Below are 25,038 nucleotides of genomic sequence, written 5' to 3'. Positions count from 1 at the left end.
AGACCCAAGAAAATCTATCGATTTGCTCGAGCTATTAAGAAAAGCAGATTTGACCTCAGGTTCTCTGACTGCAAAATTAGTTTCCACAGCCCTGTGCTTACAAATAACTCTGTAGCTATGGTATGACTATGACTATGAAGATCTCCACAACCCATGTCATTACATTGTTTAAATTCAGCCACATGTAGGTTACCCCAAAATATAAAAAGCTATTCTGGGAATTCCTTATAAAGTGATCACTTAAGTCTCAATACAAAATTTTTTTTCAAAACAACCTTTATTCTTTTTGAAGACCTAATACAATGCATCAAAAGCAACTTAAAACAAGACACAGAGCCATCAAATCTAAAGCTTGAACAAAATTTCAAGGAGGTACACTTCCCCAGCACCCCCACCCCATTGCCTTGTAAAGGCAAAATTACAACTGACCACCATATATCCTCCCTCTCGTCAAAGACCAACTTTATTTTAACAATATAATTTTTTTTGTAAAAACATTGAACAAAGCTTTTTTAAACAAAGTAACAAGAAAAATGAACTTTAATTTTTTTAAAAAAATTAAATAGCAGCATCCTGGGCAGCTAATGCTCTCTCTCATGGTGACACGTGTAACAGTAACATGGATATTCTTTTCAATTGATCCTAACCCCATCTTCTTCTAGAATAACAACCCCCACCCCTACCCCCACCAGCTGGAGGTCTAATCTTAAGAAAAATTTGGCATTTTGAAACTTTGTCCCATGGGAGGCATTGTGCTTTGAACTGCCCCTCTCTTAAAAGACCCTGAACCTACACAGCTACCAGGGTCTACTTCCTAACTGACTTGGATACCATGCATAACAAAAGCACAGTTGTTACAACCAGCAATGAGTCCCTCCCAAGGAGGGACATCAGTAGGACATCCCAAGCACAATAAGTCATAACCAGCTACAAAACAAAGCCACCGATTCCCCACAGCAACAGCTCACAATGACACATTTTGACCCTACACACTTGGACAAGGATTTCTCAGCTGAGATTCATCCAGACCAGCCTGCAAGGAGTTAGCATTTTTTTTTTTTCAAAAGGGAAAAAAAGAGCCAGAGAATTACTGTACTTCTCATTTCACTTGCAAACAATTTTCACCATTGTAGAACAAAACTAACACAACCTTTAAAACACACACATACACAATTGTTCTTAGAAGTTTGGATGGTTATGTGCTTGAATGAACGAAATGATTGTGTATCTTTTTTGCTGAAAGGTGCACTGAAAACACAGTCCATGCACATATGTGAATATATATTTATATAACTATATATATATAACTATATATATATATATATGGGTCTCACAAGTCTAAGTTGTAAGATGATTCAAAAACATGCTTTTTCATTTTTACATGTACTTATGATCTCTCCTTCCTTCCTTCCTGTGTAATGAGAATGAGGACCCATGCTCCCATTCCTACAGCCCTGTAATGGCATCTTTGTACCTTAGTTTTTAGCTTTTCTTTCTAAGGATATCACATGGATGGGAAAAATAAGGTGAATAAAACAGTTCTCAGAAGTAGCTCTAATATATGTCAACTAATGTCTACAGGAAGCTTCAATTTGGATTTTGTTAGCACTGACTTTTGGATTTAACTGAAAGGACACTGCAGAATGCTGGTGAAATGTCTGGAAGTACAACTATGATGGGCATGCTACTCAGCAATCAGAGAGGCATTTGGCAGAGCTGTAATATCGTATATATGGCATTACTTGCTATGATATGTTGCTATGAATTCTGCCTCATTATTTAATAATAATAATAACTTCTGCAAATGTGCTTGTTAGCTACAAGGAAAGCCAATGTTGGAATATCAACATTTCCACTGAAATCATATCGAGAAAAATTCTTAGAAATAAAAACAGCAATTTTGTTCTTGTGTGTTTGCCTACGGAATGTAATTCATCTCTGATCCATCTTTATTTCTTCGCTTGCTATATCTGGGTTACAATGAAAGCTAGTTTAACTACCATATACTGTTATACTTTTGTGACACATGAGATCTTATCTAATTATATCACACCCCCCCCCCAAAGTGATCATAAAGAAACATTGTTTAAGAATTTAGTCCAGATGAATTCTAATTCATCTGAAGAGGAGAGGGGAATGATCAATAGTTTTATATAACTCAGGAAAAAAAAAACTCATTAAATTTTAGAACTGACAGTCTTGGACATAAGAGTGAACTTTGATCTTAAATATGTGAAAGATTTCCATTTGAGAAAGATGTAACATTCCGCAGAAAAATGAAGTCAATTGCTGGTTTCCAAAAGCAACTTAAAAACTTTCACAGAAGCAGAAGTGGAGAGGCAAATTAAGTTTAACAGCACTTCCAAAGTTAAAATGATGTCTCCAGACTTTTGTGTTAATTAGCTTGGACAGTGACCAGAGAGAATCTACTAGGATTTATTCCTCTTAGTACATATACAAATCCTATTAAACAAAACAGACTTTATATATGTAAATTAAGGAAAATAGACCTCTACCTACCCTAAAATTGGAAAGACAACTCTACTAGATTATTCCTATTGCTTCCAGCAAAGTAAGACACAATTATATGGATAATTGGGGAAAAAAGCAGTGCCAAGAATTCTGGAATGGTCATACCACTGATGCAATGTGGACGATGATTGTGACATGTCTTTGGTTCTTGTACCCCCAAAAATGGTCAGCTGGAATATACCTGGTGCCGCCACAGTCAAAATGTTTTTTTCAGAACTCGCCTTCCCTTCTAATCATTTTAGAAAATGGGAATCTTAAACTCTGAAAGAATAACACTCTTAAAGGCTCACCTTTAAGTGACCATAAATAGGTGTCCAAACAAACTTAGGTATTTTTCTATGAATAAAAAACATACTTAAGAAATTTGCTTCCTAAAAACTGAAATATCTGACCAGCTGGGTGAAGCTTAAGGGTTACAGTGGTTGGTTAGACTATCATTTATTGGCTATGAGTAATAAATCAAAAGGGTTTGGAAAAACCTAAAACAAATTATATCATTTGTTCTCTGCAATCATTAAAGGAAGAAGGTGCAAATTATCTTTCCCTTCACACCCATCTTCCCCCTTTTCACCCCATCCCATCAAATACAAGAAGTTTACAATGTTTTTTTTAAATAAACATCGTTAGGTACCGTATTTTTAAGAGAGTCTTAAAACAATATTGTTGGACTTCAATGATATTTTGTAATATTCATATATTTTTTTTATTGAATAAAGCAGCTTTGAAGCTTATCAGGCACTGCCCAACAAAACATTTAGTCCAAAAATCTGTTATGAACTTTTTAACCTTGGGCTAACAGCCAAGTATTCTGTACAAGGAAAATTGTAAAATATTTCAGTTTTAATTCTGAAGCCAATTTTTACTGGCAACCTGTGCATTTCTCTTTAAAAAAAAAATAACAAAATGAATATTAATAAAAAAAATCAGGGGAAACAACATTTTCAAGCAACAAAACCTGGAAGAGGGGGAGCTTATTCTGAAGGTACATTTAAAATTGAAATACAACTTAATGAAAAGGAAGAATTGCATAGCACTAAGGATTTAGTCTTCAGCAAAACAATGAAAAGAGAAGCTTGTTTGGTTTTGATAGGAGCCATCTATTCGATAGTTAGTCATCCGATATTATGTACATATTACATATATATACTGTATTTCACTTAAAGTCTTATTTCTCTCCAAGCTTGATTTCTCCAAACTGGGTGGTTTGTTGGTGGTGATTTTTTTTTCCGGTTTTTTGTTTTGTTTTGTTTTGTTTTGTTTTAAAGTCTAAACAAAACACTTCCTGGCACTTGGCTACTATAGCAATTCCTCTGAACAGACACAAAACCAAAGTTTTCTTAAAGTGTCCCTCTTAAAGTGTCCTTTTAAGTGGAAGTGTCTTTCTGCTACATATTCATTCATTCATTCATCAGAAAAATGAAATAATCCACAGTGCTGTGTGTCTGGGTCCACCGAGCACAGTGGCTTGCCAAAATCCAATCCAGGCTGGACTGATCAATTCTCACAGCAGGGCTGCTGAGCCCTGCCTGCCCCTCGGTCCACACAGTCCAAACGTCAGGCTGGTAAAGCTTCAGAAAGCGTAAACAAGCACCATGTTAGTTAAAGGCCTCTATGTCCCTGCAGGCAGAGATTTAGCATTTTTTTTCCTCTTCATGTTTTTTTTTTTTAAATTAAAAAAAAAAAACAAAAAACAAAAAACAAAAAAAAAAAAACAAAAAAAAAAAAACAAAAACCCATCACTCTGGATTAGAAACGTGCGGTCACAGCACAAGGCTGCATTCTCCCCCCGTGTCCTTTTATTTTCCCGAAGAAAGCTCTAGTCCTATCTGAAGACAGACAGCTTTGTTTCTGCAGCTCAAAATCACAGGTTAGGCTGAGATGGGGAGGAAGGGGAGCCCTTTGCTTTCCAGAGGCCTCAGTGTTGTGGAACTTTTAGGTAAAGATACAGTATGATCTCCTCATCGCCTCTGCTGTGCATTGACTGGGTAGGCTAGGGTGACATTGAGAGAGTCGTTGTGCTGGACGAGGGACGTGTGTTGGTAATGGAGCACCAATTCTTTCAGAGAGTTGTACAAATTATATGGCTCTGCAAATCCATACCCAGTTGGCGTTTTATTTATCACACAGTGCTTTACTTCACCATCCACCCTAGAAAGAAAAGGAAAGAGAAAAGTTAGTTATTCTGAGATCTGAGTTTATGGAAGACTTAACTTTGCAATTACAGAAAGAAATAAAGGAGAGATTTTTTTTAAAAAGTAAGAAACTGGCTGGAAGTTATGGACTTCTCCCTTAGTAAATAGCTTAGTAACTATTCTTACACCGCTAGTGTCTGATACTAAGGCAGTTAGATAGTAAAATGCACAGAAAAATCTAAGCTCAAATACAGCCTCAGATATACATACTTAGCTCTGTGAGTATGAAGAAGCATTTAACCTCTGTTTGCCTCAATTTCCTGATCTGTAAAATGGGGATAATATCACCTACCTTCTAAGGTTCTTGGGAGAAGCAAGTGAAATAAAAATTATAAATCACTTAGCACAGTGCCTGACAAATAGAAGGCACTATATAAATATTAGTTATTATTTCTATTACGAAATACTCTTCACTGTAACATAGTAGACAGGGCTCTGAGCTTTGAGTCAAGAAGATCTGTATTCAAATTCTACCTAAAACTACTATAGTTTTCTCAGCTAAAAAACAAGGTTAATACTTGTTAATAACCCAAACCTCATTGGGTTGTAGCAAAGCTGAAATGAGATGACAGATAGAAAAATACTCTGAAAACTGTCTTTGTAACTATAGTCCTTACTCAAAGTTCTTATCAAACCCTGTTTCCTACAAAATGCTCTTAATTATGTCGAAGATGGTCTTTTTGTTACCATTTACTAAGATAACCCATACCTCAGAAGTACTACTATTAAACTGAAGTTTATTTTTCAAACTACTGAAAAGACACCTTCAAAATACACTAAAATGAAGGGAATGTATATTTGACTTGTCAGAATGAATGTCAATGACTCTTATCTGTCTAAGCCATGTTGATCAGTGCCCAATATGGCCTTGGTGAGCATCAAATGGCAGTACTGCTCTATGCTGTAATCCTTGGTTTCTATGATTTAATCCCTCAAGACAGGAACTGTGTTTTCTGAATTCCTCTGATTCCTAGTAATATCTAACGCAGTTTGTCACATACAGAGCTTCCAGAAGTTTTTATCGACTGAATGAATCCTGACTTTAAGAAATATCTGAAATAAAATAAAATTCACTGAAAATACATACACTACAGAGCAAGCAAAGCATCCCTGTTTGCTGCTCTCTCGGACCAGGAAAGTGCCATCCCGTTTGCCGCGCAAGAGGTTCTCTGCTTTGCTTCTGTTGCTGCTTCCCACATTCCACGTTCTCTCATCATGGTGCGGCAGATCCTCGTCATCTTCCACCATTGAATATTGGCTGCACAAAAATGAAAAAGGTTATTTATATTTAAGATGCACATTAGTACATATTGTCGGCCACTGCACTAATTCGTGAAGAGCATGCCTCTTTACCATTTGTATAAGGCCTTCCCACATCCACAAAACAGAATCAGAAATGTAAAGTAGAAAGGAACCTTAAAAGACTAATCCAATCTCTCATTTTAACAGATGGAGAAACTGGGGCCCAAAGATGTTAAATTATTTTCCCAGTGTCACACAGGTAGCATAACCTGGGTGCTTTGGTGCCAAATTCAGAACTAGAGTGGTGACCATCATTTCAGATTTAGTTCTAGTCTGGGGTTAGCCCTGACTATGTCTCCCTTATTGTCTAGACAAAAATGTCAGGCCAGTTTCATATTGTGAAGCAAGAGAAGGATTTGGCTGAAAATCCTTATCTTTATTTTTTTAACATGGTCAGTTGCTAGAGATCCTGAAATGATATCAGTTACTACCTTAGTTGACCTCTGAACAAATCGGCCCCAGATAGCCATCAATGCTTGCTATCAAAGAACTCCATGAACAATCCCAATAGCAAAATACCAGAATGCAATAAACTACTATTTGTTCCCAATTTCACTCAATAAAAATCCTGGGAGATGGACTATTCTAACATTCTCCAAAGAATGAAAACAACCCTAAATATTGACAAAATATAATTTTTCCTCTGATAATTTCAGAGAACACTTCTGGATCTCTGTACCTCCTTCATGGTCACTATTATGAATATCCATGATCATTTTACAGAGGAGAGGGGGAAAATACTGGTGACTTAAATTTTCTGTCTAGTTAGGTTCTAAGCGGGTTTACTAGTTTATCCTGGAGGATGTTCCAAACTTAGTGAATTTCCTGCTACTCCAGGAAAGAGACATCAAATAAAGTAAATCAAAAGCACTTTGAGAAATGAAAAGCTGTAAACAAATTCTATCTCATTTGATGTTCACAACAACCTGAGTGGTAGGTGCTACTTTTATCCTCATTTTACACTTCAAGAAACCAAGGCAGACAAAGTTTAAAATGATTTGCCCAGGAAGTAGCAAAGACTACATTTTAATTCAGACTCTCTTGACTTCCAGGTCCAATGTTCTTGTCTACTGCAGCGTCTAGAAAGCACTGAATTTGGAAGCAGAGACTTGTTATGAATCCTGATCCTGACATTTAATGTGTGTGATATAGGACAAGTCATTTAATTTTTGTCACTAGCAGAAAAAAAAAAAAATAGGGGCCTCAGTTTCATTTGTAAAAAGAGTGGGTGGAACCAGGTGATTCCTATAGTCTTTTATGGTACTAAATCTATGATCCTGAATCCCTAAATCTGTGCTCCAAAGGCCATTTATCTCATTCTCAAGAACCAATTAAAGATTTTAGTTTTCTGTTCAATAGAAAAATAAAAATAATTTGCCCTCCCTTTATTTCCCCAATTTTACATGCGTAAGTTATTGCATTAGACCCTAATGCCTATGGCCTCCCCCCAGAGTTAAGAAATTTCTTGACAATATTCTCATTATGGATAGATACTTACTCTTCTGTATTTTCATTGCCCAACCATTCATTCAACTTCTTTTGTCGGACACCTTTCTGAGTCAACCACCTATAATTAAAACAAAATAAAAATCAAGGTCAGGGTATAATGATATAGAATACATCACCTACAAATAGTTCACTTTGTTAGCTTTCAATTCAATTCTCTTACATCAAGTATTGGTCCCTTGTCTTCCTCAGCTGAATGAGATCTGGCTTAATGCTGTTCATCCGCTTGTCAATCTCTCGATACTCAGCTGCTTGCTTCTTCAAATCCTCCTCCAACCTTCGTCTACTATCCACTATTTCACTGATTCGAGACTTTAACTTTTCATAATTATGCATAATCCTGGAGGAAAGAAACAGACTTGTCTGATGATAGGCTCATACATGAGGTTTCCATATAATTAATAATAATTTTCATCCCTGGGGCAGCTACGTGGCGCAGTGAATAAAGTATCAGCCCTGAAATCAGGAGGACCCGAGTTCAAATCTGGTCTCAGACACTTAACTCTTCCTAGCTGTGTGACTCTGGGCAAGTCACTTAACTCCAATTGCCTCAGCAAAAAAAAAGTAAAAAATTTTTGTCCCAGATGCAAAGTTTTTCTCTCAGCTAAAGAAAATACCATTTCTAAACTACCCACCACAGAGAAAGCTGGCTGGGACCCAGGAATTTTAGACCAAATAAAAATATTAACCCTTTAAATATCCACTGACCTTTGTATTTCTTTTTCATTTCCTTCACGTTTAAACTTTTCTATGTATTCTTTGCTGTACCGTTCCTGGGTTTGGCACTGTTCTTCAAATATCTTTATTGTTTCATTAAATGCTTCAATTGCTGTTCTTTTCATTTGGATTTCCTACAATGCAATTTTTTTTAAAGATTTAAAGCTTCAGATGAAACAGACAATATCTATCCATCACAACAATTAATTGGTTTCATTCATTCAAGGGGTATGTTGCTGAGTCTAGAACCAGAAAGACTTGAATTCAAATCTTGCCTCACACACTAGCTGTGGGATTCTGGGCAAGTTACTTAACCCTGTTTGCCTCAGTTTCCTCATCTATAAAATGAGCTGGAGAAGAAAATGGCAAACCATTCCAGTAGCTTTGCCAAGAAAACTCCAAATGGAGTCATGAAAAACTGGACACGACTACAATGACTGAACAAAAGCTTTCTAAGATCACCAAACACACTGTTTCCTTGAACTGCTATCCCATTGTGAATCAGTATCTTATGGCATTCATCTTTCCCCACCTTATCTGCCTCAGATAAGTATCTGCAAAGAGGCAAGTGGAAGAGACCAATCACAGAGAACCCTTTGAGAGATAGATTTAGATATAGATAGATATACACATACATGCACACGCACACATACACACACACAACCCCCAACATAAAACTTATATGTATGATTCTAGTAATATTTATATTTTTAAAAGATTCTTTTGCATATATATACATACATACATATATACTTGATCCTGTTTTTTAAAAGACAAATATAAACACCATATCATAGAAATACTGATTATATATTATAATTACTACACACACACACACACACACACTCCACAAAATTTGCTCCTCAGATTTTTCTTTTTCTTTTTTCTTTTTTTTTTTTTTTTTAAAAGATAAGTATGTAGGATCATAGAAGCATCATAAAGTCTTGGAAGTCACCAAGTTCAGACCCTTCATTTTACAGATGAGAAAATTGAGGGCCAGAGAAGTGGATTAATTTGGCCAACATCCCAAAGCTAGTAAGGGACTGAGCTTAGAATCAAATTTATATACCCTCTGACTCCCAAAGCCAGATGGTGACCAGATTAAAATCCAATAACCTAAAAATTCTGAAGTTAAAATGTGACTAGAAATAACTTACCTGAGATGTACGAGTATAATCTTCATATAATCTATCATATTCTCTGCTTTTTTCTTGGAATTGAGTGTTATATTCATGTAATTTTTTTCCTACAGCTTCAATACTATCTTCTTTTACTACTTGATCCTGGAAAAGAGATTAAATTTTTTAAAAATTTTAATTGAATTAAAAATTTTCTCACTAAATTTAAGATTAAAGACATTTAATTTGGACCTTGTTTAAAAAAAAAATTTCAGGAACACACAAAATTCCATTTAACTATTTAAAAGAAGGAAAGGACATTTTTGATTGTAAAATTTTCAAACATGATTTTGTACAAATATAATCAGTGTACTACTTCAACAATTTTTTTTATTCAGAATTATTTTAGTGATTTACAAGCAAGATCTTGTCAAAAGTCTAGTCACAATTGGATTCATTTACCTGTTGGTATTTGGATACTGGATAAAGTAATTTCACATCCAGTTTGGGATTATACTGAGCTAGAGATTCATTCCGGTAGTGGTTTATCAGTTCAACCACAGAGTTGAAAGTCAGTGGGTCAGAGAAGCCATATTTCCCATCTCGATGAAATATTTTGATTAATTTATTATTTCCTCCTTTCCTATGAATAAAATACCAGAAAACAGTTTAATCTCTAACATGCAACTTCTCCTATTTAGGAAAGTGTTTTAAAGTCAGTCTTAAGTGCTGATCTCTATTACAAGCAGTCTTACCTAAGTGTAAGAGTATAGTCCCCATGCATTTTAGTGGAAGCATCTCGGACCAAAAAGGTACCATCTGCTGTATCACGCAGCTTTTCATTTACTTCTTCCCTGAAGTAAAAAGAATAGTAACAAAAATAAATACCCACTTCTGTGAGGTAGCGGTTCTGGCTTTCACAACTGATTTTTTTTTTCTTTCCAGATTAAATTTCTTTGTTCTGGTTTTATTTGGAGACAAAGCAATTTTCTTTCTCTCTCACTTAAATGTCTCTGTATAAGCAAGTACCTCAACACAAAGATAAAGTGTTCAACAACCCCACTACTATAATCCTTACAAAAAGTCCTTTGGAAAGTATTCCAACATCTCTGAACAATTGACATGGCTAGGAATGACCTCCCCAATTACGATATAGGCTTTCAAAACCATTGTTCGTTTTTGGTATAACTGTGAAAGGATTAAATCTTGCAAGTTTTGCTCTTAGCAGAAGGTCCAACATTTCACTCTGTCTCTAAGCACTGCCCTTTTAATTTAAGCTCTTCCTAGGCATGTCAGACAATCATAAAGCTCTGAAAGTATTTAATTTCATAAGGCATCAGGCCCTCATTGCTTCTCAAGTCCCAGTGACTTTTTTTGGTCATCTTTGGAAAAGAGCCAACTATGCTTCATGTTTATGTTGGAAGCTATCTTGAAATGGATCCCAGCAAGCTGGTAGTTTTCCTGTTCTTAATAATGAGAAACATAAATGGGACATATACAATCACTTTGTATTGCTGCCTTACCTTGAGATGTCTCCCCAGTACCACTCAGCATCTTGTAAGGACATATTGTTATTCATACCGTTGTTAGTTGTTACAGTAGTGGGTTTGGATGGCTTGGGAGGCAGTGCTGAAAAGGATGGAGAGAGGGAAACAAAGTTTATTTTCATTCAGTCCAGAGTAAAAACTATACTTATCGTTCTTGGGACAAATGACATTACAGTGTATGCAAAACAATTAAACAACTGGGAAATACAGTTCCTGAAAATGGCAACTCCTGAATATATCTTGGGCAGTTTTATTTAATATATTTCAAAGTATGAATCAAAAGAATTCAAAGTATAGTAAAGAAAACTTGTCTGAGACAGACAAGTGTCAAAAATGTAAATAATATATTTTCCAGTTTGTTTATAATAAAATTGGTGTCTGTTTCATTCCATCAACATATGACCATGAGGAATTAAGTCTGGCTTAATTTCCTCTTCCTATTTAATTATCAAGGAGAAATTTGGTTGCTCTCTTTCACAAATGCTGTTGTGGTAATAAAAACAGCTCATCTCTAACAGTGTGTTTCAGGAAGAAGCATTAGGTTTCTCTGATCCTTAGTATTTTGTGCACTGATCTGCCAAAAACCACTTTAAGAAACCCATCTGTGACCTAAATATCCTTAGTGTTAAGCGTAATATTCTGCTGAATAAATTGTGTTCCAAATGCCAAGACTAATTAAAAACCACATCCCCCTTTCTCAATGTCAAAGCAGCATACATACACTAGCAAGTGCCAAGGAAGATACTGCAGCACTTCTGAATTAATAGCTGGGGAAAGGAGGGAGGGGGAAGGACAAAGCTGGAATCAGGATTTAAAACTGGGGAGTGGGGGGCAGTGGGGAAGGAAAAAGATGTTTTAAAAAAAATCAAAATAATTCTGAAATTAGGGGAGGGGGTTAAAGTTTAAAAGTTTCTTTTAATAATTTTATTTAAGAAAATTCTGTAGCTCTTTGTGCAAATAAATTAAGGTTTCATAAAAATTAAAGAATAATAAATGTAAGCCCAACTCCTATCTGTTTTTAACAATATCTTAAAATGAACAAGAGCACATAAAGCTGAGTATCTGACTTAGAATAGTTTCGGGCCAGGAATTAAGTTGTAAGCATTGTTATATTTAAATGCTCTCACTAAAAGTACATGGTAATGTGTTATTACTGCAAAGTCCCAGTGCTTTCTCTCATTCTTCCTCCTATCCCCCACCCCAAAAGAGCAGAAGCAAAAAGGATGCAACATTTTAACCACAAAACAACATACAATAACAACATGACCCAGACAGCAAAGGATTAAAACTAACAAAAGGCAGAACTAGAAAGTCTGAATTCAATTCACTTCCATCCAAGTAATAATAATTATTTACGATAATATCCTGGCTTCTCACATGAAAACCAACAGTTTCTTAAATTTCTATTATGTTCCAAATCATTTTTATCCGTGGGAAAAAAAAAAGAAATCAAGACAGACTAAAAATCTAAAGAGGACATTTGACAGCAGCTGTCAAAAGACTAACATGAAGTAGCCCTCCACACACAATCATACACTGCAGCATTACCTGGAGGATCCATTTCTATGTAAAACATCAAGTCTGTGCCACAATGTCTATCTGTCTTAGAACAGTCTATATCCAGGTCTTCCATATTCCAAACAGTATTGTACATTTGTATAAGAGTTTCCCTGGTTAAGCTCAGTTATAAGAAAAGAGTCAGGCTCTCTTTGTAATGGTGTCTTGGAATTCATTTTAAAACCTATAAGGGGCTGCACTGTAACCTATTACATCATACACCCCAGCCAATCAAGTCAGAATAATGTCACCAGACCCCTCCTGCTTCATCATTTTTGTTCTATACTAATCTTAACACTATTTCAATCTCGGGGAGACTGCACATTTAACAGGACTGCAATGTATGCAAGCTCATCTACTCAAAAAGGTGTTTAATATGATGGTTCTTTCCTAGCACGGAGTTTTCTAATTCATTTTTATGACTCCTTGCAGCATGGTACGTTCCACTGTTGGCAGGTTGACAAAAGCTGATATGCTGCAGCACGTAGCTTTTTTTTTTCCTCCCCTTTTTTCCCCTTTCCCTAGTACATCTGGGTTTAAAGATAGCCAGGTCATTTCTTAGTTTCAAAATCTTACAAAGATGTCAAAATTCTACATTTAATATAGATTTTTTATTCCTTAAGTAGCAAAATAATAACAAAACCAAGAACTCTTCACTGTTAAAAGATAAACCAATGTTATTCTGATTTAATTCACTTGAGTGTTTTAAGCCCAGAGCCCTTAAAATTTACCACTACATCAGAGCTATATTTTTGTAAGACTTGGACAGAAAACCTTTCCCCCTCTGCTAAATATTTTAAAGCTGAACATAATTGTATGGAAACCCCTCCCCCCCCAAAAAAAAACCTGAAAAAGGCATGAAAGTGAATATTAACAGAGAGGATGAACATAATTGTCAATCCTTAATGAGAACTAAAGTAATAAAATGGAAGAAAACTGGGAGATTTAATATGCCTTTCCAAACACAAATGGTTTATTCATCACAATGCAGAGTATAGTACAGCAACAAATTATTCCTCACCCCTACTTCCATCATTATAAGTTAACTTTGCTATTAATTCTTTCAGAGAGCAGAAAATCTCATCACATTTTTTTTACTCATTATACTATCCCTACAGTGTCTCCTTTTGGAGACCAACATATCATCTTATCAGCATTTAGAAACAAGACATGAATTTCTTATATATGTATGATAATTTTAGTTCCACTGAGGCCTAAGTCCCCACTATAAATCAGATCTACTAAATTCAATGTATTCTAAAGAAAGAAAACACAACTTTTCTAGACAAATGGTGCTGATCTGAACAGCTATGCAAGTTAGCAGAGTCTTTGAAAAAATGCCTGCATTATTTTTTTAAATGTATATCATGCATTTTTTAAGACAATATGAAGAGTGCAGATGGCACTGAAATTTATTCTTCATCCAATCTGGATACCTACTAAATGGACACTATGGACAAAGCCATTGAACTGTATGCATGTACTTGTACTGTATATGTGTACATTCTCACTATCCTCCATTCCATCTGGACATATACTAAATGGACACTATGGACAAAGCCACTGAACTGTGTGCATGCACTTTTACTGTATGTGTACATTCTCACTATCCCCCAATCCAAATTCTATCTGTATAAGGTAACAAGACATTTAAGAGACCAAGACACTTACAAAAGAGTGAGGGGCTGGGAATGCCAATGCTAAATTACAGTCTTTTGCTTAATATAAGACTTACAGACCGACTCCCCCCAGCCTTTAAAGTTAAAATTAAGATACCATACCGGGCCTTCCAAAGAAAAATTAAAACTATTTTTAAAAGCCATTTTTTAAAATAACTTTTCAGTTAGCCAACTCCAGACAGCTACACTTGTACAATCAAGTTAACACTTAACCCAAACTAGTCTAGCTTGCTGTGATACCATATGGCAAGCCAGCACAGGGAGGACAGAGAGACAGGTGATTTTCCACTGCCTCCCTAGGACCTGGCTTGGGAACAACTTCTAACCAAGCACAATGTAATTATCTCCTTCCTTCTCTTCCAATCCAAACACAATCTTTCCCTCCTGTCCCTACACTTGCACGCTCACAAAAACTACTCTAACCTATCTCCATTCTCCTGCTTAAAACCCCCCTCAAATCACAAAATCCATAAGCAAGCTAGAAGAGAGGATCTCATGCTTTTCAGGAGAGTGAAATGCAAGTGGGAGGAGGAGGGAGACAAATCAGAAACAACTTACTTTGTAAGTTATGCATTGCAAATGTTTTCCTCTGATATTCCTGGATCCAACAATATGAAAAATCTACAAAACTATTTTTCCACCAAGAAAATAGAAAAAGCCCCCAGGACTCCCCCAACTGGCTCATAAATTGGTTCCAATCCTGTCTGAACCAATTGAGGGGAGGGGTAGAAAAGTTTTCCTGAAGAGGAATTCTACAGCTTTCAATTAACGTTCCATAAAATCCACTAGGAAACGGCTGAAACATGTAGTCAGTAAAGCTGAACCCTCCTCCTTCTGCTCTGCTCTGAACAGATGCAATCTGAGTGCAGTCCGAGGAGATCCACTCCTATCTGGCTCATCATTAAAAAGCGAACTCAATTTCAGTACTGTACTGTGGAAAAAAAAAAAAAAAAGCTCAGTCGCTGGCACGTCTCTCTCAGATAAAGATCTCAGCTTCATGATTAACTTGGGCAGGTTCAAATATTTGCTGAGCCAGGGATTTCAGGTGGGGGGAGGGAAAAGCCAGAGTCAAAGTAAAAGTTGTCATCAGCTAACAAGTGGCCAACGCGGGGCTAACTTTCTCGTTTTAGCCGAGCACATGAGAGAGAGAAGGCCATTGTAAGCAGACCTAAAATAAGCTCTGTAACTGGCTGCAGGACTAAAGTAACCGGCAGTCAAGCAAGGCACTATGAGCAGCTAAACACAGGAAGTGGTTGAGCTAGTTCAGCAAAAAATAGAATCAAAGCTTTCCTTGTAAAGTTCTGAACCTCTCAGAACAACCCAGGCACATACAGAATAACTGGCTCACAATCTTCCCGGCCACCTCCTCTTCCTTCTCCTCCTCCACACTTGTGCAGAACCCGCTACTACAGGTGCAATCTGAAGACCCTTATGAAGCCGCTTCAATCCAGACTTGGTCCACTTAATAGCACTGGCAGGGAAGGGATTAAAAATACAGATCCCAAAATATTCGTAAGGGAGGGTCTCTCAGGAAAGCTATTATTATGAGGCATGAATGGAACACTTCAAAACCATGTGGAAACTTCTTTGCAGTCATTCCTATGAGGTTGATTTTGCCTGACAGTTAAATTGCCACACCATTTTCTAATAATTAAGAGGTGTGTTCACATCATGTTTTATCTGATGGCTATATGGGGCAAAGAACAAGTAGGGGAAGACACTAGAAGAGGATGTTTTTGTTTCCTGTATGTGAGGGAGTTATAGGGAAGAAGAGAGCCATGAAGAATATAGGCTATACTGTTAGTATAAAGCTCATTCACCTGACTGACCAAAAATATCACTGGATATGGATGTTATGAGCACAGTAAGAGAATCTATCCTGCTTCCTTTCTGCACAGAAAGGAGAAAAAGAATCAAGACCAAGCTACAAAAGAAATGATCGTTAATTATTTTTAGCCACATGCAAAGAAGCTAAAATCTACATCCTCTTCATGATTTTCTGCTTTCTATTCTGTGCTTATTATCACCTCTTCATTCCCTTTGAAGCTAAAGGGTCTTCCCAATATCCATTTTACACTTGGAAAGCAATCCAGCACTCAACTGAGTGATCACAGGGCTAAGAAAAGAAATAGCCATGTCTTGACATATAATTAACAGATACAAACACCAAAAACATACTTTAGAATTATTCTCATAATGCAAGGAATACTCTGATAAAATGGCTAAAATGTTTTGACATTCAAGAATGACTTAGAAATTATCCCTCTGTGGACCAGTCCATAAAAATAAATTTCTGATAAAAAGGCAAAATTAAATTAAATTATTTAAAATTTAAATAAATGCCAGCTAATTACAGGGTTAGCATGTAGTCAGTTTAGGCACTATTGTACTGTCATTTGTCTTTGTAAATAAAGCCCATCATCTTAGGAACCTCTTTTCTTAGCATACAAGAGTTATCATGTCTAAAGAATTCTCAATCAAATGAAAAATTTTAAAGATTAAATTATCTTCCAAATCAACCAAGATATTTATTATGTTTTAAAATTAAATTATCCACCAGAGAAGACCTCTTCTTATTTATTAGGAAAGGTCTTACAATACATACTTGGAAATAGTTTGTTCAAACAGTTCTTCATAAATTCTCTCTATTATCTACGTAGATACTATGATATTACTGGAAAATGGGATAAATCACTTCTCAATGTATCCTCTTTGATGAAAAACTCAGTAAAAAAAAAAAAAAAAAAAAAAGGGATGGCAACCCTAATAACTTAAAAAAGGGAGCCCTCTACTGGCAAAAAGAGAAAGCGTATGTTTCCTGAAAGAAAATTACAAACTCAATCTCCAAGGCCATCTTTTGATAAAGTCTAATTTTTAAGTCAACTAAGTTTACTTAACTCGACATAAGAATCACTTGTTACCAAAAAGTGAACACAAACTCTATAAGCTGATTACCTAACAAAATACTAGCATCAATAATATTGCCTAAGGAGAAAGTATGTAATTTTTTAAAAAACTAGATTATGTCACCTTGATAAAATTTAACATATCCATAACACTCTCTTATGTATCAGGTTTTTTTTTTTTTTAAGTACAATGCATGTCAAATTTTACTATTTTAGAAGACCTGGTATAAGAAGCAAATCAAAAATGTCATCAGCAATTCAATTCCTGGTAGTCATACTAAAGATCAAATCATCCAGCTTCTATGAACCTTAGAACACAGTTTGAAAATTTGTTCATAACAAATAAGCAGTAAAAGTATCTTGCAAAATATTTTAAATGCTGTAAAATATACCCAATTTTAAATAAATTTTTAAAAATATTTTATAACCAGCCATGAAAAAGGCAAATATTTAAATTACAAAATGCTTCCATGATACCAAAATTCTCTCAATTCTTTAAATCTGACAACATACATCAATATGTACTTCAAATAATTGCTGTAAATTGAAAGCTTTTAGAATATACATTCACTGTTTTTTATGGGCAGTGCTTAACTAATTGCTAATAATTTAAAACGCACTTTCAGGATTTCAAAGAGCATCATAAAAATAATCTCCTTTTGTCATCAAAATAACCAAAGGAGGTAGGTGCTATTATTACGCCCCTTTCACAAATGAAGAAACAGAGGTTAAGTGACCTTTTACCAGGGCCACACAATTATTATGTGTCTGGGGCTGAATTTGAACTCGGATTTTCCCAAAACCAGCGCTTTTATCTACTATACTGCCTCTCTGCCAAAATCTGCCACCTCTCTCTCACTCCTCTCTTCCTCCAAGTAAGCCAAAGGAGAAATTCCTAGCTCCTTCTACCTATTTATACCCACAAGAAGTAAAAAAAGTCTTGGGTGTCAATGAACTGGAAGGGACCCATTCTAACCCTCTCCTCTTATACATGAGGACACTGAGATCCACAGAAATGAGTCAGTGACTGACAAGAATTACTTTGGAAGTAAAGAGCAGGGTCAGAATTTGAAGCAAGGGAAGCAAAAACTGGAGTTCAGAACTTTTTCCCCCACTGCTCCACATTGTCCCTCCCTCGAACAGAGCTAGAGCATGTTCTGGATTTATAAACTGTAGTCATAAATGCAAACCAATATCTATTTGCATAACAGCTAGACTTAATAACTGATTATCAACTTAAAAGTTCCTCCCTTTCCATACAGACTATTGTTCACTGGGTCACCGGAAAAAATCTGTCTGTCACCTGATAGTATGATGATGACTCCTCCCTCCCAGGTCACTTTCCTCTAACCTCCTGTCACTTTCAGAGGAAGAGGAAAAGCCTCCACAGACAAACTAAAAGTAAAACTTATCTGTAAATCTGAGAAAAAGAGAAGATGAAGGAAAAGAGAGGGAGAAGAAAGAAGAGAGGAAGAGAGTTTTGCTGAAATTCACAGACATCATTTTCCCTTGTTTTAGACAAATCGTAACTATATTCTTTCTTTTTCCAACAGAACATGGCAGGGTCTTGCTCTCTATTCTTCCCTCCTGATGAAGCAATACATGGATTTTCTTTAAAGTTCCATTTCTCCCCTTTGAAAACAACCAGTCCTCAAATTTATATCAAATTTATAAATTTATATCAAATTTAATATGTTTAACATATATTGGATTACCTACTATTTAGGGGAGGGTGTGGGGGGAAAGGGGAAAATTTGGAAAACAAGGTTTTGCAAGGGTCAATGTTGAAAAATTATCCATGCATATGTTTTGAAAATAAAAAGCTTTAATAAAATATAAATATCCACTTCAATATTAAATATATGTTAGATCCAAAAGAGCTTTAGAAAACAACAACAGCAAAAAAGTCTTGCAAGGCCATTCTCTCTGCTCTAGGACTTGCTTTTATAAGCTTGCTTGAAAATCAGGCCTAGGGCATTTAATAAAATTTATGCATCAGGTTCAACCTGAATGTATTGAATTATATTGGAGGTTAAAAATTAACCTTGACAGTTGCAGAGGAGAGGGAAGGCTAGGGGCAGAGAAGGTGGGAGGCAAGGACAATTTTTAAATTTTCCTCATCTGACTTAAAGGCACAATTTTATACTTCAATTACTGCATTTTAGTATCGCTGACTATCCTGGGAAAATTTGCCAATATTCTTATAACAAGTTCCATTCTAAGCCACAGAAATCTTTGGAGAAACTAAGCTTTAGGAAGCTGTGGTTAGAGAGGATAAACTACCAAAAAAAATGCTTCCAATAAATATACCATCAATCTAGGAGTATCAGAATAGAATATCATGGGTTTTTCAATGTCAAAGGAAAGGAATTTATCAATCCCAACAAGCACAAGGCTGCATGGAGTGGTGGTATTAGGGGGACTGGATTAAAAGAGGAAGAAGGGAAAGAGAATAAGCATGTATTAATCATCTATTCAATGCTGGGTCAATGCTAAACACATTACAAATATCTCATGTGATCCTCGCAACCCTGAGAGATAAAAGCTATTATCCCCATTTTACAGTTGAGGAAACTAAAATAAACAGGGTAAAGTGACTTGCCCAGAGTCACAAAGCTAGTATCTGAGGCCAGATTTCAACTAAGGTCTTCCTAACTAGGTATTTCACACCATGTGCCTCCTAAAGTTCAAAGAAAGGCATGGAATTGGAAGTGAGTGGGGCAAAGTAGCTAATTTGACAGTCAGATACTAATGGTGGAAAAGCAACTTGGTGTAGTAGAAAGTGTTATTATCAGAGGCAGATAGATAGGTGGGATGTCTTTAAAATCGGACTAAGAAGTTTGGATTTAAATCAATAGTCAAGAGGGACCCACAAAGACCCTAGAATAAGGAAAGCAACACATTTTAATAATGAAAACTGTTTAAAGAAGGCTTGGTGGGCAGAATTTTGCAAGATATATTTGAATGGGATTTGATAGATATGCTAACAGTATATTTGACTAATAGAATAATGATGTCAAAGTCCAGATTAAGCGTGACAGCCATAGAAAAGGAAAGGAAGAGTGAATCCAAATCATCAGGGGGGAGTTCCATTAGACAAGGAATCAGGAATGAGATCTAATCCTAGTTCCATTTGTGTGACTTTGGATATGTCACTATAAAAACATGGGGACTGAATTACAGAGTCTCTAATGTCTCTGTCAATCCTATCATTCTATGACCACAATACATTTCAAATAAGCAAATAACAGGTTTCTGTATTTTTTAACCATCTAACATAAGGAACAAGTTTCACTTTACTGCCTAACAGAATATTTTATTAGTTATAGCATTTGGAGTACTGTTGCCAGATTGATTAAAAATATTGCAAGGCTGACTGATTCTTTCACATTGAATCTTTAATATCCCTGCACTTTTCAGGGATTCTTTCCCTTCCCTTAGGAAAAACTTAAACCAAGCTTCAAGGCCCAACTCAATTCGATCCTTACTTGTCTTCCTCCTCTCTGAATTCCTACAGAGTTTATATTAGTTTCCTACAGTTTATCCTATAATTATGGACTATTTTATATCATTTACTACTTTCACACATTTTCTGGACTAGTCTTTTCTAACAGACCATAAACTCCTAAACAGCAGGGAACAACCTCTTCCAATGCATAGACCAATGCTGGTCAATCAAATCTTTTATGATGTGGTCAATAGGCTCAAAAGAGAAGTACATCCATCTCATGCATAGGCAGTATGGAGAGCCAACCAATCTCAGAAATCGTTTCCATACCTTTGCTGTATCACATGTGAGGCCATTCCCCAAAGAGAACTTAGTAATACCACAGAGTTAAATATCTGTATCTGAATACACCTCCAAGGCCTCAGAATCTAAGATTTGGAGGGGTTTTTCCCCCCACACCCACAATACATACACCATAAATATAAAAGACCAGCATTTACTCTCACATTTCCAGACTGTTCAAAAGGGTTGGGGAACCTTATAGAAGTTCAACTTTGAGAATTTCTTATTTATAAGGATTTTAGAAAGCGTGCTCCAATATATGTTTAAGTGCTAGCCTTCCTGTGATATTCTAGCCAACACAAAAGGTCTATTTATTCTTCCTCTACACAGATGAATGAGCTAATCCTACTGTGATACTTCTTCACCAAATGCTAAGTACAGGTATGAACCTTTTTGTCAGAAAGCTGCTTTAAATATGTATTATAAATACAGGCACAATTTAATTGCTGTGCTTTTTTTTTAATTAGGGATTAAAATTATTTAAAGTGACTTAATTCAATTTACACAGCAGCCTAACTCTTTCTATGTGCCAAAACCTCTCCCATAAATACTACCTGATACATTCGTAGATCCAAATATTAATCCCCCACAGTTAATCCTGCATTTGTATATAAGGATACCTGTTACAGGCAGGCACAGCATTACTACTACACAGCTGACAGCTGTACACATACAAGAGAACGACATTTTTATAATGAAAGTGATAGTCACAAAACTGTAGGACAGAACAGACTTAGGAGGTGGAAAAGACCTTAAGGGCCATGTAGTCCAACCTCCACATTTTATAAATGAGAGAAAGGAGGCTAAAAGAGATTAAGAATCATGAGGGGAAATTTGAATTTAAGTCATCCTGACTCCAGAACAGCTAGCTAGATGGCACTAATAGTGCACAGAGTGCCAGTCCTAAACTCAATAAGACTCTTCTTCCCGAGTTTAAATCTGGTGTTAGATTAGTTGTGTGACCCTAGACAAGTCACTTAACCCTGACAGCCTCGGTTTCCTCTTCTGGAAAAAGAAATGCCGAACCACTCCATTATCTTTGCCAAGAAAATGCAGTCATAAAATGTCTGATATGACTAAACAAAAACATCCCGACTTCAAATTCATTCAGCTTTTACTATCATACCTGCTAAAGCACTATTTCATTTTATCTTCAAAACAATCTTGCAAAGTTATTATTATTCTCATTTTATAAGTGAGGAAACTGAAACCAAGAGAGGCTACATGGTAGGTAAAAGCTCAAAACACCTTCTAATGGTATACTCTATACTTCATGACAAGTCTGCAATATTCAAAATTTTCAATTCCAAACATCAATTACAATTAGTGAAACACAAGTTCCCTTAGCATATACACCATAAGTATAAATGATCACCATTTATTTCTTCTCAAAACTCTAGTCACATTTCCACACTGATCAAGAATGAAAGAGAAGCTCTTTCATAGGAAGAAAGATCTACGATTCCAAATGAAAGCTACCACTTGTTGAGTCTGATTCTTGCTCTGTTCAATAACTAATGGAACACCAACCAGCCAGTTTTCAAAAAAGCGTCTGGCTTGCTACAACTTGCTACAGCAAAGATTCTGTCTTTCTACGGCTTGCATTACTGAAAAATAGTTGGGTTTGGGGGTATTGTCTGTCAAAAAAAAAAACAATATTTCTTTTAAAAACAATTTTTATTTAAATTTTTATTTAATTTTTATTTTAAAACAATTTTATAATAATTTTAAAAACAAAAAAAAATTTTTTTTTTGGACAGACATCTCTCTCAATGTACTTGCTTCCAAAACACACATTACAAAACACTTCAAATTACAGAGTAATTATAAATTATAAGAAAAATAAGAATGTCAAAAAATAAGAAAGCGATCGTTTTGGAGAATACTTCTGTACTCCCATTTAAATACTATAGCATGAAACCAGCAAACAAACACCATACGCAGTGACTCCCAGCTCAATTTTTATCACTAAATATGCTTTTTAAGTGTAACTGAATTCTCCAAGAGATTTATTAATTGTGAAGAAAAATAAAAGAATAGGAAGAAAAAAAGCTTCCTTAAATTTTAAGAAAACGATAATAAAAACAAAAAAAGAAGGGGGGCTGACCTGGTGCAGGCTGTCGCTCATTCCATTCACTTGAGATCAAAAGTTCTATCGTTTTTATGAGGTGTTCGGCATTATCAGAGCTGTAAAAAAGTAAGGTTTCTTATTAGAAATCTTTTGCTTTAAAATGAAAAATAGAAAACACAAACCTTTCTCTATGAACAGGAGATACAAACATGTAGTCATTAATGGGTTGACCTTTTTAAAGCATGTTTAACTCCCCAAACTGAAAGTATAGGACTATTTTATCAAATGCATGACCAATATTTTTCCCCACACATACTTACCCTGTGATTGGAAATCTGAAAAGCATAGGGCTGAAAATTTCAGAGAGAGATCTTGCATTCAAAAGATTTTTGCTAGAGGCCTGGCAGAGTTTGAAGAAATGTTTTAGCAAATATTGAAGCATGAGCCCATGCTGATGAGGTATGTGAGGAGTCCTCATAAGCTTCTTTAGCATCTGGACATTCTCTTCAGTGCTCTGTAGTTCTACAAGGAGAAACAGAAACTGTTTCAGAAATCAGCAGGTATTTCCACTATTTCCCACCACTCCACAAAAACTACTAATTGGAGCAAAGTTAATGCCAGTTTTCATGAGGAGCAGAGCATTTGTTCTTCTCATTAGACAAAGTGCTTTGCAAGAAAGTATGATCTTCTTAAGCCAAATGGAAATCTAAGAGAAATTTGGCGCAAGCCACAACTGAATGTACACTGGTAGTTGATTGGCTAATTTGGAGATGTATGAGATAAGTGACACAGGTTCTAACTTTTAAGGTTACTAACCACGATATCCTGCCCCAAAAATCACGTGATGAGAGCATTAGCTCCTAGCTGACATCCATCTTTTGTGAACTGTACTGTTCATAATACTGTAATAATCTTTCAAAAAGGGGGGGGGGGGAATCCTCAAATGAGCACACTCATTCACCAGTCTCCTGTCCCAATTCCTTGAAACTACCACTGAATCTCTGAACACTGTGTCCTCTGCTGATAGTGAACTTTGCCAATACTGATAAAAGGTTAACAATTAGCCATTTCAACATGTGAACACAGCTCTGGGTAAACTTCTATTTGATGCCTTTGTGACTAAGGGTACAATAGGCAATACAGTTTCAAAGGAAGAGATGAGCCATTTAATATTAACATTTTCTTTTTCAGAAAGAAAGTTTATTAAGCATCTATAGTGGGTAAAGCACCTTTAAAAGCTACATTTCACTGGGGGGGGGGGGGGGGATACAGAAGTAAGTTAAATAACTTAATAAATAGAGCATTATGCCCAGAGTCAGGAAGACCTGACTTCCAATTTGGCCTCAGACACTTCCTAGCAGTGTATCCTTGGACAAATCACTTAAACTCTGTTTGCATTAATCTACTGGAGAAAAAAATAGCAAACCAGTCCAATATCTTTGCCAAGAAAACTTCAGGGAGAGCATCAGTGTGTTAAGGTCCACAGCTCCACAAAGAATCAGATATGACTCAACAAAAAGGGGGATACAATAGATTGACAGACAAAGTGATTTCAGGAGGGGAAGTAGGGAAAGAACAAATGGGAAATAAGGAAAGGCTTCCTGAAGGAAAGAAAGAAAGCACTTGAGGGAGATAAAAGCTCCAAGAATCAAAGGTAAATAAGGAAAGTGTTCCAAGCAAAGGGAATAGCTTGTGCAAAGATGGAGGAGGGAGATGTAGCTTCACTGGGGAGGAGCAGAGTATGAAAGTGCAAATAAAATGTAATCAGCCAGAAAAGGTAAGCTGGCTCTATAAACAACACTGAATTAAGTTCTTTGAGATGTCTAAATGTATGTAAGTTGTCTAAAAAGGGAAAACCAACCTTGTGCTACAGAAATCATTTCACTATAAACTGTCCCTGGAATGACAGGATTTGGCAGATCCAAGAGATACCTCTTGAAAGCATCTGATAGGACCTGTACATCGATCACATCAAAATCCACCAAAGAGGCATCTGTAAAACAAAAAGAAATATATTTTTAGGTGTCAAGAATTTTAACATATCTGTAATTTAAAAAAAAAAAAAAAACACCTGCCTCCTAAGCTGCAAACTAAAATATAGTGAAAATAAGAGCAGCAAAA

The 25,038-nt window shown here is 35.9% G+C and overlaps 1 protein-coding gene across 3 annotated transcripts in view; it reads right to left on the bottom strand.

Moving 5' to 3' along the window:
* Positions 1 to 445: 445 nt before the first annotated feature.
* Positions 446 to 25,038, bottom strand: part of PIK3R1 (phosphoinositide-3-kinase regulatory subunit 1) — a 96,749-nt gene continuing 72,156 nt past the window's right edge. Inside the window, exons 5-16 of one of the 3 annotated variants that reach the window (XM_031965863.1) lie at positions 24,779 to 24,910; positions 23,238 to 23,439; positions 22,954 to 23,033; positions 10,891 to 10,996; positions 10,123 to 10,221; positions 9,830 to 10,010; positions 9,407 to 9,532; positions 8,241 to 8,383; positions 7,696 to 7,872; positions 7,525 to 7,593; positions 5,812 to 5,982; positions 446 to 4,680 (exon numbers count right to left, since the gene is read on the bottom strand). In XM_031965863.1, coding sequence (XP_031821723.1) covers positions 4,491 to 4,680; positions 5,812 to 5,982; positions 7,525 to 7,593; positions 7,696 to 7,872; positions 8,241 to 8,383; positions 9,407 to 9,532; positions 9,830 to 10,010; positions 10,123 to 10,221; positions 10,891 to 10,996; positions 22,954 to 23,033; positions 23,238 to 23,439; positions 24,779 to 24,910 — 1,676 coding nt within the window. In that variant the 3' untranslated portion in view covers positions 446 to 4,490. Of the gene's footprint in view, positions 4,681 to 5,811; positions 5,983 to 7,524; positions 7,594 to 7,695; positions 7,873 to 8,240; positions 8,384 to 9,406; positions 9,533 to 9,829; positions 10,011 to 10,122; positions 10,222 to 10,890; positions 10,997 to 12,462; positions 12,861 to 14,708; positions 15,085 to 22,953; positions 23,034 to 23,237; positions 23,440 to 24,778; positions 24,911 to 25,038 lie in introns of those variants that run through there. The other 2 variants (XM_012541073.3, XM_012541074.3) reach the window with 2 other exon arrangements.

Source organism: Sarcophilus harrisii, chromosome 1 (assembly GCF_902635505.1).
Source record: "Sarcophilus harrisii chromosome 1, mSarHar1.11, whole genome shotgun sequence".
In the NCBI taxonomy this organism is placed as follows: Eukaryota; Metazoa; Chordata; class Mammalia; order Dasyuromorphia; family Dasyuridae; genus Sarcophilus; species Sarcophilus harrisii.
Note: the sequence above shows the minus strand (reverse complement) of the source record. Positions and strands in the feature narration are given on the sequence as shown.